Source organism: Coturnix japonica, chromosome 1, assembly GCF_054131305.1.
Source record: "Coturnix japonica strain WE chromosome 1, WE-NBRP24, whole genome shotgun sequence".
NCBI classification, from domain to species: Eukaryota; Metazoa; Chordata; class Aves; order Galliformes; family Phasianidae; genus Coturnix; species Coturnix japonica.
Window position 1 is genome coordinate 71,873,731 of NC_140663.1, and position 18,578 is coordinate 71,892,308.

Below are 18,578 nucleotides of genomic sequence, written 5' to 3' on the forward strand. Positions count from 1 at the left end.
TTATGCATGTTCAACAGCACAGGAAATATGCATACAAAGAGAAGATAATGGCTCAAACACCGGACTTGTTTCCAAAGCAATAATGATTGGAGGAATGGGATGAGAAACATGAAGACAGAATCACGGGAACCATTAGAGACTAAATCTCATGAAGAATATGCTCTCTGGAGTCCAGTCACAGTTGGTTTGGATGCTATTTTGAGCTCTATCAGATTTGCCTCAGAACTTTGGGATCAGAGGAAAGCCTGAAAAATGTTTGGAGGAAAACTGAAAAAGAAGCTTTGAAAATAATGACTGAAGACGGTGTGCCCAAATTGTGATGCTTAACAGGATCGTCTGACCATTTCAAGAGCCAGGAAAGAATATGAGAAACACTGTCTGAGCCATCTATACTGCCACAGAAAAGTCAGTCTTACATTTTCTACTTTTAGGAAATGTGAACTATCCTATTAAGTCTCCAGAAATGTTGGCTTGGCTTGTGGAAATTAAGTGACTTCAGTGCTGATAAGCACTTTTGTACTTCAAGCTCCGGGTTACATAAGTAATCAAAGATAACAAAGTGAATACTGGAAATTCCTGGTTCTTAGGAAAACCTTTAGGTTTCAGAACAAGGCATTTGTGAGAAAGTTCTGGGCATTTCTGAGAAAACACTAATAGATGCAGAACCTCTATGATGTATCACAGGCTCATGGAAACAACCAATTCAATATCATCCTATATTTAACGTTCAGCTATAGAGCAACACTACTGCAGTGTGGAAAATCACTGGCAGGTTTACAGGGATACGCATATTAACCAGTATGACAGAATCAAAGGATGAAAAATGACTTGTAGACTTTGCTGAGAGCAGGAAAGTCAAAATATGCACAAAATTGAAGTAAAACTTTATCACAGTTTAGACACAGATGCTTTAGAATTTGGAAAGGCCATCATAAACTCTGAAGCCTACAGAAACTGCTTCCTCGCAATGATGTAAACATGAAGAAACATTTTATGAAGAAATTGGAAGCTTCTGCTCAGTCTTTTAAAGACTACAGAGAAAAACTAGCAGCTGGCAGAGAAGATTGAAGTAAAGGGCAAAAATGCTGGAGTACAAAGTTCTTCATGGACTGATCTATTTTTTTTTTTCCAAACTATAATAAGCAATTTAACAAGTGAAGATAGGAACGCATATGAAGATATATGGTTTCACCGGATCAAAGCTAGAAGACAGATGAAATGGCCAAAAGGTCATTGAAACCTGTTCATCAACTACAGCTGATCCTGTGTAGCAACAAAAAATGTTATGTTCAGATGCTGTGCTGGTTGGAGTGCATCATTTTAGCTTTTCTAAGATCTTTTCATTTATGCTCTTTCTCTTGTACCTCTGGCCCACACTGTCTCTTTAATTTTTATCACCTCACAGCAGAGTTTCACACTTTCTTCCCATTTTTGACTAGCATAAGATTAGTGACCAGGGTCCATCTGTTTGCTGCACAGCATTGTTATAGGTTCAGATAGTAAAAAACGGCATAGAGAAAGCAAGACCATCAACTGATGGAATAGTTTAGCTGGGTGAACATATGGGAAAGGCCATTTTCCCTGGCACACTCTGCAAAAAGACCCAGCAAGGTATGAGTCAGAGCTTGTATGTGAGGACACAGGGACTGACTTGAGAAGGAGAACTGGAAGATGGTCTCCTTCACCTTGATCAGTTAATTTCAGGTAACCTGAATGACAAGGTTTATTGATCTGGATATTTTTGACCCACTCATCCACACTTGTTCCACAACATCTGACCATTGGGCTTTTTCAATTAGCTGAGCTGCTTTCCCTCCCTGCAACTGTCCCAAGTCCTGAGGGATAATTTCCATGTTATGCCACACTGAGACCAGAAGCCGAGCGCTATCCTTCATCAACACAGCGTGTCCTGCTTGACTTGGGATATTTTTTTTACACATGCCAACATAATTTCTCAACCTGGGATGCTGCTGAACACCTTGGAAGTCCTCGTCTGCAGGCTGGGCCAACCTCTCTCTGTTTCTTTGGCTGTGATCCAGCCCCCTTTGCTAAGCTCACTAAGCACAGCACACTTTGCATAAACTGGGAATACTCAAGACTCCAATGGCCTTTTAAGATCTCTAAAAACATCTTACTTTGAAAAGAGATGGAGTTGTAACTTGTCTCCAATAGTTATGGACTTGCTGATGCTCTTTTAGCTCCTCTGAATATGGCCCTGCAGACATCTTCTCCAGGCTTTTACTCTACCACCCTACTGAGTTCAGTATGAAACCCTTCACAAAGAACTTGGACCTGTGCATTCATGCAGGCAGCCATGCGTATCTGCACAGGGAAATTAGGTCATGTTTAGCGTTAGTAGAAGGTAACTCAAGTATATTTCCAATCTTGTTTTGGGTACTGAGTTTTTCCCTAGCTAACCATAAAGTACTATAGTTGGTATTCCCATGTACAGTCTTCATCTCATCCATCCTATAGAGGAGGTAATTTTACCAACCTTAGATGTTCTACTGTGGATTTTGCAGGGAATATATATATATGCTATATCCTATGCAAATATATATATATATATGCTATATCCTATGCAAAAGATATATATATATATATGCAGATATATATATATATCTGGCCAGAAAACGGTTTTCACACAGAATCACAGAATTATCAAGGTTGGAAAAGACCTAGAAGATCATCTAGTCCAACCATTACCAATACTTCCCGGCTAAATCATATTCCTCAACACCACATCTATCATAGTATCATCATAGTATCATAGTATCATAGTCTCATGCGGGTTGGAAGGGACCTTAGACCCTTGCATTCTGTTTTGCAGAAAAAGACCTAAAAAAAGACCTAAAAAAAAAGTCCTGCTGGACACTAAACTGAGCACGAGGCAGGAATGCGACCTCATAGCAAAGGCTGGTGGTTTTCTTGGCTGCTTGAGGCAGAGCACGGCCAGCAGGTGGAGGCAGGAGATCCCTCCACTCTGTTCAGTGTTGGTGGGGCCACACCTGGAGCGCAGAACTGGATCCAGTTCTGTGTCTCCAGTGCAAGAGAAACGTGGACGTACTCAAGAAGAGTCCAAAACAGAGCTACCAAGGAGGGACCACAAGAAGCCACCCAAATCCCCACAACCCCCATACACGCCATACAATGCTCCTCCCCTGTCCCCTCCCCTCCGGCCCATGGGGCGGGCGGCCTTGGCAGCGTATTCCGGGACTCCTCGCTTTTCTCATCGCGCTTGCGTGTCCTGCCGCCTTCGCGCAGGCGCAGGCAGGGCGAGGAGGGGGGTCCGGAGTGCAATTGCGGCGGCCGTACCGGCGCCGCTCGCCGTTCGCAGCGGGGCGGCGGGGATGAGCCTCCGCCCGGCCCCGTTCAGGACACGCGGGCAGAGCGGCGCCGCACGCCAGGCCGGGCCCCTCGCAGCCCGCTCGCCGCCGCCAGCCCGGAGCGGAGCCGCCGCGGAGCTCGACGAGCGGCGCTGAGCGGAGCCGCCCGCTCGGGCCCTGTCGGGCGGCGGGAGCCGTCGGGGCGGCCAGGCCCTCGCTCCCCCCGCGGCGGTTGGTCGCTGTAGGGGGGCCGCGGCCCGGCGACCGCGGGGAGGATGGTGAGGCCGGTGACTGCTCCTGAGCCGGGCCGAGAGGCGACGGAACCGAGGCGGGCCCGGGCCGGCCCCCGCCGGGGCTGAGGGGCTGCCGGGGCGCCCCTTAGCGCGGCCGTGAGCGGCAGGATGAGCGCTCCCGCCCTGCTGCCCCTGGCCGGGCGCAGGCTGCCCGCCCTCAACCTGGGCGCGTCGTCCTTCCCGCACCACAGGGCTACCCTGAGACTGTCGGAGAAATTCATCTTGCTCCTTATCCTGAGTGCCTTCATCACGCTGTGCTTCGGGGCGTTCTTCTTCCTGCCGGACTCGTCGAAGCACAAACGCTTTGACCTGGGGCTGGAGGACGTGCTCATCCCTCACGTGGACACCAGCAAGGGGGGCAAGCACTTGGGAGGCTTCTTGATCCACGGGCAGGGACACGACGAGCACCGGCACAGGTGGGTGCCCGCGGGCTGCGGGGATGGGCTGAGGGACACCGCGGTTCGGAGGGCTCCGGCCGTGGGCTTCTCGTGTTCTTCACGTCCCCTCATCTGAGAACGATATCCCCTTTTTGTTTGGCGGATGGAAAAGTTAGGGCTGCTCACCGTGACTGGTGAGGCTCTCGGGCTGCCAGCTACAGACGTTCCGTCGATGTGGCTGTGAAAAGTAAGAGCCTTTCACGTGTTTCCTATTCTCTCTGTCGTTCTTAAGTCTTCTTAGTGTGTAATTTCTTGGTGCTGTTCTGTCTGCCCTTATGTTCTCTGGATGTATGCAGCTCTGTCTCTTTTTTTCCACAAGGAAGATTTAAATTGTGGCCTTCTGGCTAGTGAGGGCTGCAAGGCTAAACCTCCAGTGCTAGTGGTTGTTTTCTCACTCTAGTCAACAGTAGCCGGTAGTATCAGTCATGGGGGAAAGTGTGTGTGTGGAGGGAGGGCTGCATTATGGTATTTTAGGGGATAACTGGCGTGACTTCAAAGCTGCTTCATCTTTTCCGTCGGCTTTACTTGCTTGCTCAAGACATCAGCTTGTTGGTGAGTGGTTTAAACTGAGCTCTCATCTGGTGAAGCCTCAGAGCTGCAGCATGAAATCTGTCAGCCTATGATATACAAGAGGATGTTGAGCAAGTGTTGTAGGCATAGCCATCCTTTCCAGCCCTTAAAATCCATTGTTACAATGTTATACCAAGCAATTGGAGGTGACTGCAGTTGAGCTTCCTTTATTGTGTTAATGTGAAGAAATCAGAAATGAAGTGTTAACAGTATCAATGATCAATGCCATCCTCGTGGTAGCTTTTTGGGGGCACCTGAGGCTTTATGCAGGGCGAGTGTCTTAGTATTCAAGACTGGCTTATGTCAAAGTGTCTTCAAAACTGAGATTCCAGAATTTAAATGCAGGTTTTGTGGTGTATTTGCTTCGAATACGCTTTAATTGCTTAAGTCCGGCCTTTTGTGCTTGAGTAAGATCTCTCCTTACTGTCAAAGATGTGTAAAATGTGGTGACAGTGGGTGATAGAATGTCTACTCTTCAGTATTTCAATATACTTGAATTTAAGTGGAATTTAAAGCAATGTTGCTTATGCTGATAGTGTTCTTTCAAGAACTGTTTAAAATAAATCCTGTTGATGTGATATTAGAATTTCTCGAAGGCTACTTGTGTAGATTAAAAGGGAGGGGTCTCATTGCTTACTATTATTAACATCCTCTTGGTTACAAGGTCTACCTGAGCGCTGTGATATTTTTCCTCATGGTACCTCTGCTGTTGGATGTCAGAGTTTATCACAAGCCCTTTCTTGCTGACTGAAAGGGCACGGATGCTTAACATTTCACAAGGACCTTTTTTGTGTGTGATGTGAGTTTTCGGTCCAGTTAAACATGGCACAAAACATGGGCTTTAGTGTTCTTTAAATACACCTTTGAAGTTTTCATCTTTCGCTGTCATTTTTTCTGGTGATCTCATTTCTTAGTTTCCCCAGTCGTGCTAACACGTACCATCAAAACCAAGTTCTAAAACAGAAGACAGATGAAACAAAAACGAGTTCAGCAGTATTTATCCAAACTCCAGTTGGAGCTGTTGTACCTCATGTTGCCCAGTAGATGGGCCAAAGAAAAAGGGATTTGTTAATGCTGCCAGTTCTGAAGTGATGCTCCAGATTAACCTACTTATGTGGGTTGCTTTTTAAGTGTGATTACTGACACTGTGAGCATAGACGGGTTTTATTTCACAGTCAGGTAAACAAAATGTGCTTAGCTCTGGTAGTGAGTTTAAACCAGAGTCTAAATAAATATTAAAAGCAGTGGTTACTGTGTCATTGGTTGACTCTCCTATAGTTCCTCTATAGTTGTGAATATGTACTTTTCCTCACCCCCAGCCAGAGCTTCTCTGTCATGTGCAGGTTTTATGACCACCATTTCTGTTGTAATTTGGATGTTAGGGGGAAGTTCTTCACTAGGAGAGTGGTTCGGCCCTGGAACAGGCTGCCCAGGGAGGTTGTGGATGCCCCGTCCTTGGAGGTGTTCAAGACCAGGTTGGACGGGGCCCTGGGCAACCTGATCTAGTAAAGGTGTATGTTTGGTGGCCCTGCCAGGCAGGGGGGTTGGAACTACATGATCCTTGAGGTCCCTTCCAACCCGGGTCATTCTGTGATTCTGTAATTGAGCAAAAATAGGTACTATTCCTATTATTTAAGATATGCTTAGCATATTCTAGTGGTTTGCAGGACTTAATTACTTAAAAATCCTGCCTTCTTACAGGACATTTGTGGGAACATTGCTGTATGCATAAAGAGGCCACGTTATGTACTTTCCTTGTGGAGCAACTTCATTGGCTTGTTACCTGATAGTGTTATCAATAGATATTTGCTCGTGTGGGGTTGGCGTGGTGACTATTATCCTGTAAAGGGAAGCAATTGCCTACTGATATTTTCACTGTTTAGTTACTGCTCCCGGATCTTAGGGATCTTGACAATGTTCGTAGAAAGCAAAGGATCTTTTAGATAACTTATTTTGGAACGAAGAACTTTGTTCAGTTTACCATACAGGAGCAAAGCCAAACATCAGCTTCTCTGTAGGTGTTATTTCTGGGATCGTACCATGGAGTCAAAGCAAAAGATCAAGGTAAAGTGACCTACTGGGTTACTGCTCAAAGCATGCGCTGTGATGTAAAGCATAGCAATAAATTGGTAAGCTTTTTGCAACAACTGTGGGACCTGAGAAGAAACCGGATCAAGTGTCATTTCTACATGGTACACAGTTTATCATGAAGTGACAGGTGTGTTTGCTTAGTGGCTAAGGAAGTGTTTCTTTGGTGACAGTTGGTATTGACTTCTATTGAATACTAAAACAACAACAGAAAAACCCATGACCAAACCCAAAACATATAGTTAGGCTACTTTCTTGGGATATAGGAGATATATATATATATATATATATATATATATATATATATATATATATTTATATATATATATATATATAGGATATATGCTCTTGTGAGGCCCCATCTGGAGTACTGTGTCCAGGTGTGGAGCCCTCAGTACAAGAAAGACATGGAGCTGTTGGAAAGGGTCCAGAGGAGGGCCACAAAGATGATCAAGGGGCTGGAGCACCTCCCCTATGAGGACAGGCTGAGGGAGCTGGGTTTGTTCAGCCTGGAGAACAGAAGGCTGCGAGGTGACCTCATTGCAGCCTTTCAATACCTGAAGGGAACCTATATCCAGGAAGGGAGTAAACTCTCCAAAAGGGCCGATAATACCAGGACTAGGGGAAGTGGATTTAAGTTGAAAGAGGGAAGATTTAGGTTGGATGTTAGGGGGAAGTTCTTCACTAGGAGAGTGGTTAGGCCCTGGAACAGGCTGCCCAGGGAGGTTGTGGATGCCCCGTCCTTGGAGGTGTTCAAGGCCAGGTTGGACGGGGCCCTGGGCAACCTGATCTAGTAAATGTGTATGTTTGGTGGCCCTGCCAGGCAGGGGGGTTGGAACTACATGATCCTTGAGGTCCCTTCCAACCCGGGTCATTCTGTGATTCTGTGATATAGTACTTTAATGCTTATTTTCTCCCTACTCTTTAATTTCTGATCTTTGTAGTTTATTGGAGTGTATTTGTCTTAATATCTTCTAGCAAAATATAATAAGGATGTAGGTAAGTAGTTGTCACTTAGCTGTGCATTGCTATTGGGTGTGGAAATAATAGTTCTCAGTCAGCCTTTTTGTATTCCCTCACGTTGCTTTCCCACCTCATTTCCCGGATCCCTTTGACATTCTTGAGTGTTACTATTATTGTTCCTATTGTAATAGCACCAGAAGTGGTTACCTCCTGTAAAGCTAATGTCAGCGTCTTCTGTTAGCCAGTTTGCTTTGTTTGCTGTTTCTCTTCCCTCTTCCCCTGCCAGCCAGAAGTGGAAAACCCCCACTCCCTAAAAAATGATGTGTTTGCTCAAGTGTTGCAATGTCCTTGCCTATCATCCATAGAAAAAACAACTTTCTTGTAAGAAGGCAATTAAAATCTGAAATAAAGATGCAACCGATATTTTGGGTATTGGAGGGTCTACAAGCTACTGCTCGTTTTTAGCCATGTATTTCAGGGGAAGCTCTTCCCGTGTTCTTTTGGGCTAATGGATAGGGATGTTGGAAAAGTTTGTATTGCAAGATCTTGCCTTGGCGAGGAAATGGTGAGGACTTCTGAAATGAAGTGCATACCTGTGCTTCATAAAAACCCATCTCGTTTCCCCGGATGAATTTCTTTCTGTTTCAAGTAGGATATTGCGGAGGTTCCAGAATGAGGGAAATACAGCTTTGAAGTGAACAGCATCTTTGCCAGACAAACTTCTGTTGTTCAGAGTGGGTACAGATGAGTATAAATCACACCTGTGGCATTGTTCCTTTGAATCTAAGGTATGTTAGCTTGTGTGTTGTGCAGAAACGATAAGCTCAGCAGTTTGACGTGGCCAGCTGTGGGTCAGCAGCTGGATGGCAATAGTTTAAAAGCATTCTTTTATTTCTTTATTGTCTTAAACTGAGACAGGGGAGGTTTAGGTTGGGTATTAGGAGGAAGTGTTTCACTCAGAGGGTGGTGACGCACTGGAACAGGTTGCCCAAGGAGGCTGTGGATGCCCCATCCCTGGAGGCATTGAAGGCCAGGCTGGATGTGGCTCTGGGCAGCCTGGTCTGCAGGTTGAAACTAGACTATCATTATGGTCCTTTTCAACCCAGGCCATTCTGTGATTCTCTGTTGCTTGATTTCTGTTTACCTCTAAGGGCAGTAACTGCTACTGCTGTACTCCTCAGTGGTGTAAGTAATAAAAATGATTGTGAAGAGCTTCCTTATGCCTTGAAATCCTGCTACTCTTCTTAATTCGAAAAACTTTATATGCTTCTTTTGGCTTCTTTTACCTTCTGTGGACTATGTGGCTTAATTAGATGTAAAAGTGGGTCCTTTGCCATGCCATCAAGAAAAAGTGGTGTAAAACCAACTTCTGCTCTTCTCCCCCTGTGTGTACTTGACCTGATGCAGGTCATCGTGCAATTACAGGTATTGGATATTGTGATTCAGAGAACTTGCTTTTTCCCCTGAAAATTCAGAAGCTGCTGTAGCCTCTGGGGCTAAACACATTGTTCATCCAGTTTCTCTTTGCATTATGTTGAGCGTGTTGTCAGAGCAGACTGCATAATAAGCGTACGATATGGGCATCAAGTGCAAGTTGAGGTGCTTTGTAGAGAAGAGGGGGCTTCCAGGGTGCGAGGTCCTCCTGGTGGCCCTGATGGAGCTGAAGAGCACAGGAAGAGTGTGTTCCAGGTTGAGGGTCAGAAACATCTTGTATTTCTAGTTGTCTTTCTTTAGATTTCTTCCATCTTATACCCTTAAACTTGATATTTTCCTGAAGTTATACTGTGCAGTGGGAGAGGAGGTACCCTCTTGTGTTATTTTGCAAGGTTGTGCTGAAATAAGTGCATGTAGTAGGCTGAGAAATGCTTTCATCCAGACCATCTGTATAGATGTCCTTCCTCCTCCCCTCCCCATCTGCTTAACAGCCCACATCAGATGCAGAGTGCTTCTTTCTTCAGGTTGTTGTGCTCCAGTTTGACAAAGCATTTCTTGCACTATGGAAGAGAGCAGTTGAGAGCTCATTCTGCGGTTCTTATCCTTTCAGTTAAAAAGAAAGAAACAACACGTTTTCTGCATGATCTATGCTTTGTGTGCATCCTGGAAAACAATTAGGCCTCATTGCAGTCTTTCAGTACCTGAAGGAAACCTATATCCAGGAGGGGAGTATACTCTCCAAAAGGGCCGATAATACCAGGACTAGGGGAAATGGATTTAAGTTAAAAGAGGGAAGATTTAGGTTGGATGTTAGGGGGAAGTTCTTCACTAGGAGAGTGGTTAGGCCCTGGAACAGGCTGCCCAGGGAGGTTGTGGATGCCCCGTCCTTGGAGGTGTTCAAGGCCAGGTTGGACGGGGCCCTGGGCAACCTGATCTAGTAAAGGTGTATGTTTGGTGGCCCTGCCAGGCAGGGGGGTTGGAACTACATGATCCTTGAGGTCCCTTCCAACCCGGGTCATTCTGTGATTCTGTAGGCGTGGGAAAACTGCAGAAAGCTGCTTGCTGGATATAGGCCAGCCAGTGGGTGGGAGGCAGCAGCATTTTGTAGATGGAAGTCTCCAAAGAATTGTAACGTAACTGGAGGTTACTTGATGGTGTTTGCAGTGGTATAAGCAATAGTAAGCAATGTGGGCACACTGTGTTCTTCCATTTTCTGCTGTTGTATGTATAATATATTAAATACAAACATTCCAGTCTTCCTCTGCTGGAAGTTGCAGGCTGTTGCTTCCTTACAGCAAGCGTATGTAAATGTAATTACAAATTTGATGATGTCTTGTTGTATGTGTGCATGATTATAAAGCAATTGGATGGAAACGTAATACTGGCAAAAAAGAGGGAAGACCTTGAAAGATTTTATTGCTCTCTTATCTAAACGCTTTCAGCTTGTGTGAGGAGAAATCTGCTATTGGTCTGTATGTGAAATGTTTGAGCACTACAGCAATGTATTTTCAGTTGATAATTGTTTCAGAAAGATGTCATTACTTCATAACTTATCTCTGAAGCGTATGTTAATATTTTGCCTTAGAGATGATTAGATTCTTTTTTCTCTCCTTCTGAGGCTCTTCCCCAAGAAGCCCGTAAACTACTAAATGTGATCAGTGTCTATTTCACCATCCTGCCTGTTATTGCCGTTGGAGTGTTCAGAGAAATTTGGTCTGTTATGCAGACAGTTATTTCTCACAGCAAAGACAAAGCAGGAACTTCAGTGCACGCATTTGTAGCTTGTGGGGTTTGTTCATTTTCCTGCTTCCATTTGTGGGGACGTGTGAATGTTGTAACGTGTCTTAATTTGGTACTTTAACACTACATTACTAAAATGTAGAGGGTTTTTTTTTTTTTTTTTGCAAGCTATTGCTTGTAGAAAGAAGATTGTTCAACAAGCTCAAAGTCAAGCAATGAGAAAAATAAATATCCTTTCCACACCTCCTTGATCCTTGAAATAAAAAGTCTGAAGGCTCTAAATGCAGTGTGTGATTTTAGCTTTTTCAGAGCACCTGCATTTACAATGTAATTATGTACCCTCTGATCTATACAAATTGTCTTTGAATTTCAGAATTCAACAACTAGCTTTTATTTTTGAGTACCTGACCAGGTTCTTTGGTGTTTCTGAAACTTAAACATTTTAAGAAGACGTGCTATGTGTTAACCTGCTATTCTAAGTTGGAAGCTGTTCTTTAAGGTATCTTTAGCTTTGCTCTTAAGCAGGCAAAGTGTATAACATTGTGCTATATGTTCACCTGTGGTGCTGAATCTCTTCCCTGTTAAGTCATCTTTTTCCCTGTAACTTCTATGGGAAGCTGAGTGACCTGTCAAAATAAGTCTATTTACTTGTTATTATCTAATTGCTAATTATATGTGAGACTGTAAGTAGGGACAGTGTTGAAAGGAAGAGCCCAAGAGTCATCCATGAAACCTGATCAGCGATGCTGGTTGGTCTATCTGGAAGTGTTACAAAGGTTAGAGGCAACGTTGGTCCACACAGCTAAAGGATACTAATGCATGAAGTGCTGGGCTACTTTAGTTCTGCTCCTTGCAACATCTATTTGTCCAGATGCTGATTCTTATTTATGATTCTTATGATTCTGCTTTGCTGCCTTCAGTTTTTTGAGTGTTTTTAAGATGCGGACTCATGAACTGGATTACCTTGTAATACGGTATTCAGCTTAGTTTAATTAATATTTTATGTGCTTTCTTTCACTTGTTAGTTACCTCTTAAGACACTGGATGATGTTGTAAATGCTTCTCTAGCCTCTTGCCATAGATCTCCCTTGAAACTCACAGTGGACAGGGAGAAAGTTCGAGGTTTTCACCTGGCTTAGTGTTGTGCAGCCTGCCAATATGATGTAAGCAAAGTTATTTACAGCTTTAAGGGAGCACGTATGATGAAAGTACTTCCTTGCTGCAACAAGACTTGAGAGCTCTGAAATAAGTTTATTAACAACTGCAAGAAAAAACGGTAATTGTCACGTTTAATGTATGCTTTTAGCAACCAGCGAGATATTTATAAGATCATATTCATCACCATTCAGGTTTAGCTCTGTTTGTAGACCAGCAGGGGACATGAACTTTACATAGGCAGGCTGCTTGTTCTCCTGGCAGGTTGTTGCTGCCCTTCTGGAACTGGTGGCATGTTCAGACTGAAGTGCACAGTCAGGCGGCTTACAGGCAGACGACTGTCAGTGATGAGTCACACTAATCCATTTTACACTCTTGTGATACAATAAAAGGTAATTGCAAAGGGTGAGGAAGCGACCTCATCTGTGTGAGTGGCGTATCCCTTTAGTCCTGGGAATGGGAGGATCACATTTGCTGTGTTGGCTGTTAAGATTAACTTAAAGAATATGCCATTTCCTCAGCAGATTTTTCGTGTTATGTTGTTATCTTCAAGAATGTACTTCATTTTCAGTATTTGCTATTTCATCATGGAACTTAGGGATGCTGCTTATTTATCGTCCTAGATGAGATGCTGTTTCTACTACCCCATCAACCTTGTGTGGTACAGAACCCCAAAAGTCTCTTCATTTTGAATCTACGTTCTGCAGTCATGTTTGTATATAAATTCAGGCAATCTTTTATTATATATTCAGATGAACTTTTCTGCTGTTTTTGGGGATCAGAAAACAAGAGCATAGGTCAAAATCTATGGAGGCAAGAAATAATCACAGAATCACAGAATGACCCGGGTTGGAAGGGACCTCAAGGATCATGTAGTTCCAGCCCCCCTGCCTGGCAGGGCCACCAAACATACACCTTAATAATGAGGGATTCTGAGTCAACTTGAGTGGAGAAAAGAGTCTGGTGTGTTAATAGCAATTTACTTAGATTTGCAGAATTTCAGAGAATATTTTGTAAGTCTTGGAGAAATAGCTGTGAGGAAAAAATGGTGTGAACTAATTTGACTGAGAACCATGTTTCTGGTGACCTTTTAAATCTTGTGTTAATCAGCTTTATCTTGAAAGCACTGAGGACTGTTTTACTCTAGACTTAATAATTGCAGATGATGCAAGTATATCTGTTTTCTCAGTGCTATAATTTCAAGTCCTTGGTCTCCTAAAGGCATCTGTTCTGGTGTCATCCATTTCCTTTTAAGTGGAAAGTGTTGTCCAAATTATTAAATACCTCTTGGATTGAATCTTGAGCTGCAATATAGTATGATCTGGAGAAGAAAATGCAGCAGAAGAGTAGATGGACTCTTCTGCATCATAGGATTTTACAAAGGGAAAGGTTCATACAGATAATTCAAGCTTGTATATTTTGTGAATGATTTCATGTTCTAGACAGTGGAGTACACGGCTATTTAATATCTTAATGTGATATTTGGGAATGCTACTTCCCAGTAAATGGGGGAGTTGAAACAAATGAGAGATTTTGCACTATATCCCTGTATTAGATACATTACTATTGGAAGTAATTGGAAGATTTGTATCACCTCCCGTCCTTGGAGGTGTTCAAGACCAGGTTGGACGGGGCCCTGGGCAACCTGATCTAGTAAATGTGTATGTTTGGTGGCCCTGCCAGGCAGGGGGGTTGGAACTACCTGATCCTTGAGGTCCCTTCCAACCCGGGTCATTCTGTGATTCTGTGATTTTATTCGTGTGTGTGTGTTTCTGAACCAACAGAAATTGAGATTCACTACTGCTGTGTGTGAACCCCAGGCACTTGGTTTATTGCGTTTTTAATATATCAGTAATTTGATATGTTTATCTTTTTATAAATGACTTGATCACTAATTTTATTCAGACGGATGCGCTATTGTAGTTATACCTAGTGGTTTGCTTGACAGCCCTTTCCCCTCCTTAGATGTAATTTACCCAGAATAGCATCTGGCTGTCACACTACAGTGGAACTAGACATCCAGTCTGCTGCTATTACAAAGAAAAATGAGGCTTGACACATTTGTGTCAATTTGGCAAAGTGCCTGACTGATGATGCTCAATGTGATGTTTCAAGTGGTCATGTAATGTGCAGGAACACTTGCAGGAGGAACACTGGGAGCTGCAAGGAAAATGCCACCTTTACTGGTTCTGAATGGTTCGAGTATTGACATGATCAGTTCTCAGTTAATGTCCATTAAGGTATAAACCAATGCAAATTATTTTTACTCTGTAAATTGCTGAGGGTTATCCTGCAGAAATTTAAAATGCAGTTGAATTCAAAAATAAATTTAAATAAAAAATAGTTTAAATAAATGACTGAAGCATCGGTCTTATGACAGCAGGCTAAAGGAGCTGGGCTTCTTCAGCCTGGAGGAGAGAAGACTCCAGGGAGACCTCATTGCTACCTTCCAGTGGTTAAAGGGAGCTTATAAGTGGGAGGAAAACCAACTTTTTATAGGGGTAGATAGTGACAGGACAAGGGGGATTGGCTTTAAGCTAACAGGGGGGCAATTCATATTAGATTCCAGAGATAAATTTTCCACTGGGAAGGTGGTGAGGCTGAAACAAGCTGCCATGAGAAACTATGGATGCTTTGTCCTTGGCCAGGTTGGATGGGGTCCTGAGCAGCCTGGTCTGGTGGGTGACAATCCTGAGCATGGCAGGAAGGTTGGAACTAGATGGATTTTAGAGTCCCTTCACACACAAGCCATTCTATGATTCTACATCAGTCTGTTCAAAGATAGTTGTGGTAGGTAGCTTCTGTTTTCATATTTTATTTTCAGTTTCTGTTCTACCTTTCCTTTTTATAAATCGATCACTTATTTTTAGCAATTTGAAACTTCTGTTTTCAGTTTAGCGTTTTAGCAGTTGAAATAAAACAGGGCTTTCGATGTGGTGAGTGTTGAGTAGTTTGAGACATCTTAAATAGCACCCACATCTCTTCTACTGTGTTAAGCTGGGGAGGAAGATGGAATCATAGAACTACTCAGGCTGGAAAAGACCTCAAAGATCATCAAGTCCATCCTCAGCCTAACCATAGTACCCTAACTCTAACAACCCTCTGCTAAATCATATCCCTCAGCACCGCATCCAGAAGATAAAAGGAGCTGGATGGAAGCTTACCCCAGCCATGTCTGTCCCTTTCTTCCTTGCTGTCTGTCAGATCAGGTGCCCTTTGCCTGTCACAGCCTTTTCCTATGAGACTGGGTGTGGTGTCGAAAAGAGAAGTCTGGTGATAAGTGTCAAGTACTGACTCATTTTCCTTCTCTAATATTACGTTTTGTTTGCTTTATTGCTTCTCCCTTCTTTCCGGAATCCCAAATGATAATAACTGGAAGTGACCTTCTAGATGTGTATGTTAGTTATAAATTGCCAATCATTTGTCATATTTTTCTCAGGTACTGTATTCTGACAGTACTTTTATTACAGATGTGTGTGAATTGAGATTTATGTAGCTGTTCCTGAAGAATTCCAAGCCACCTTTCACTAATGCTGTAATGCGTAAGGGTAGTTCACATCACTATTTCCTCTTCTGTACCTCTGCTGCATTCTGTTGCCTTCACCAGCTTGATGTTAAGATACGTAGCTTGTTTGTAGGTCAGTAATTCCTTAGATTCTGTGTTGGATTTGACTAACCTAAAAGGCTGTCAGTGATATCGTTTACCCAATTGGAAAGACTGTTTATGCAGTTGGGAAGTTGTTTTTCTCAGCGTGAAGCTTATTGCTTACATTCTCTGCAGTTTCCCCATATGGAAGAAAACTCCATTGCATAAATTATGGTATATCTCCATCCTTGGGGGTGTTCAGAAGCTTTCTGTACCTGAGCTGGCAACCTGCTACAAGTGGTCTTGATTGAGCAGAGTTTAGACCAGATGAGCTGCAGGGCTCTCTGCCAACCTCAATGTTGTTCTATGATAAAGACTGTATCTGTGTTCTCTTTTGAAGGAAAAAAAGCTTGCCATATTCATAAATGCTGTAAGATTTGTGAGCACTGAGTTGTTACATGTGACTTTGTTTTTTTTTAATGGGGAGTTGCTGATCCATTGTTGCTTTTCCGGCCTTTCGTAATACAAAAAACCTCACCCAAGTGTCTGTTTCTTGAATCATGATTATGTAGTTTATTAGCAGGGTGGATTTTTTTTATGTGGAAACTTGTTAAAAGCAACTGTAAAGCTAAGTGATTTGTCACACACCCTTGTCTTTCATCCTCTGATTTATTGACGAGATTGAAAAACTTCTTTGAGTAGTGAGATGTGGTTTTGTTCTATGGATCACTGCGAATTTGACAGTTTTGATTCTGCTTCGAGGTATTTCATTGCTTTCTCTTTTGTTCTGGGTTTGACTGCTTTGTCAAGTAGAAAGGTATAAAGATTTGCTGTTCTTCTAACCACTCCTAGGGGTGTGCTATGGGAGAACTTTCTATAGAGGGTGTTTATGTTTTGATCAATCCAGTATAAAAAGTATATCCACATTGCAGTCTGTGTCTTCCTATATAGAATCATTAGGGTTTGAAATGATGACTAAGATCATCTAGTCCAACCATCAACCCATCACCACCAGCACGCCCACTAAAGCATGTCCTACAGTGACTCCATTACATCCCTGAATGCACCACCTCTCACTTTCCATAGGCTATTTGAAGCACTGTTGCTTCTGGGATGCACAGAGCTACTCTGGGTGAGTAAAATAGTGTTATGGAAATATGGCAGCTTGTGTTGGCAGCACATCTGTGTGAGGGGAGCTGCTTTTATAGCACTTTGCAGAACCTGCCAGAGGGATTCCTGTACAGAGACATGTAGTACCATCTGTTTACCTGAAAGTTTGCCATCTGTGAGTCTACTTTTAAATACTGTTTGCTGCTCTCTCTTTACGATAGCCATTGCTTGTGTGTTATTGTTAGCTGTCAACTTATTTTACATTTGAAGAATCAAGAATTTTTATATTAAGAAGATGCTCATATCATGGCTTTTGCTTTCTCCAGGTTTTTTTCTTCAATTTGTGAGTCTTCAGGCTTACTTTAAGAGACTGAGAAGTCTGCTCCATATCACTTGAGGCCCTTGTATATGCAGTTCTGTAACACTTAAAGCTTATGTTGTGTTCTCCTGTGTGGTCAGCCTTTTAATCTTTCCTTAGTCCTTGTTCTGAGAGCGGTGTTTGGGCATTTGGCCAGTTAGGAGACCTGGCTTGGCCCAGTGTGATCAGTGATTGGATGAAGGAACTGGGCTTGTTCAGCCTAGAAAAGAGAGTGCTGTGGGGAGACCTCATTGTGGCCTTCTGGTATTAAAAGGGAGTTTAAATGTGAGGCAAATGAACTTTTTATATGGGTAGATAGTAATAGGAGGATTTAAACTAAAGGAAGGAAGCTTTAGATTAGATGTCAAGGGGAAGTTTGTCACAGAGAGAGTGGTGAAGTGCTGGAACAGGTTGCCCAGAGAGGTTTTGGATGCTCCACCCCTGAAGGTGTTTAAGGGCAGGTTGGATGGGGCCATGGGCAATCTGATCTAGTATTTATCCAGCAGTTGGCAACCCTGCCAATGGCAGGGAGTTTGGAACCTGATGATCCTTGAGGTCCCTTCCAACTCAAGCCATTCTGTGATTTTTCAGTTCAGTCTGGTCAGCACTGGCTGACTTGCTTGTTTTCTGGTCTCCTGAGAACCTGCATAGGGAGTAAGGGAGCTTGGTTTTGTAGGGCAGCCAAAGTTCAGGGATATCAAGTGGTTTGTACAGAGATGATGACCCACACAAGGAATACTGAGTTATAATATTAATTACATAAAACAGTGTTTGAGCTATTATTGTTGATCGTATCGCTAATACTGCAGTTCTGTGTAAGCAGTTCCTGTACACTGTTCAGAGTAGGTTCCAATGCTGATGGTGGGCAGCTGCCTTTCATACCAGGATATGCTCTCGCGGGTCTATGTGTGTAGCTTCTTTGCCTTGAGTGTACAATAAAGTCCATGTCTTCCCCTGCTGGAAACTGGCTTAGTGGATGGGTCCTCTCTCTGAGACAGCCAGAAGTTCCCAAAACTTAACCTGCCATGACTTGTACTTACGTTAGTGGTCTGTAGTCTAGGAGTTGTGTGGGTTGTTCAGTCAGTTCATCTGTCTTACCACATGTAGTAGTTGTCAGCTTCTAGCAGACACCCCGCCTTATTGCTGTTGGCAATTTAATTTCATTTTTTTGTTATAATAGTTGCTTTAAAGCTACAGTGTACACATTGGTTTCTTCTCTGGCTGATCCTTTTAAAGGAAGGCTGTATAGACTTGCCTGCAGTGGAAAGATTGTTTCCACTTCTTTCCCGGTGTTAGCTTTGACCGTCATCCCACCCTACCACCAGCCAAATCAGGAAGATAAACCCATGCAGAAAAACTCAGAGCAAGCCGGTGTCCAGGACAGCACTAACAAGCCCTCAGATAGTCTCCTATGCTGAGTTCATCAGCCAGTGACAAGTACCAGAGCTGGTGTGAGGTTGAGTAGAACTTTGTGCTTGGCAGTAGCCACTTATTAATCATTGTAAGTACGATGTGGAG

The 18,578-nt window shown here is 43.3% G+C and overlaps 1 protein-coding gene across 2 annotated transcripts in view; it reads left to right on the forward strand.

Moving 5' to 3' along the window:
* The first annotated feature begins 3,177 nt into the window (after nucleotides 1–3,177).
* Nucleotides 3,178–18,578, forward strand: part of MAN1A2 (mannosidase alpha class 1A member 2) — a 107,292-nt gene continuing 91,891 nt past the window's right edge. For both annotated transcript variants that reach the window (XR_014945213.1, XM_015873576.2), the window contains exon 1: nucleotides 3,178–4,035. Coding sequence is in view for 1 of the 2 variants with exons in the window: in XM_015873576.2 (XP_015729062.2) it covers nucleotides 3,728–4,035 (308 nt within the window). In the remaining variant the exon portion in view is untranslated. The remainder of the gene's footprint in view (nucleotides 4,036–18,578) is intronic.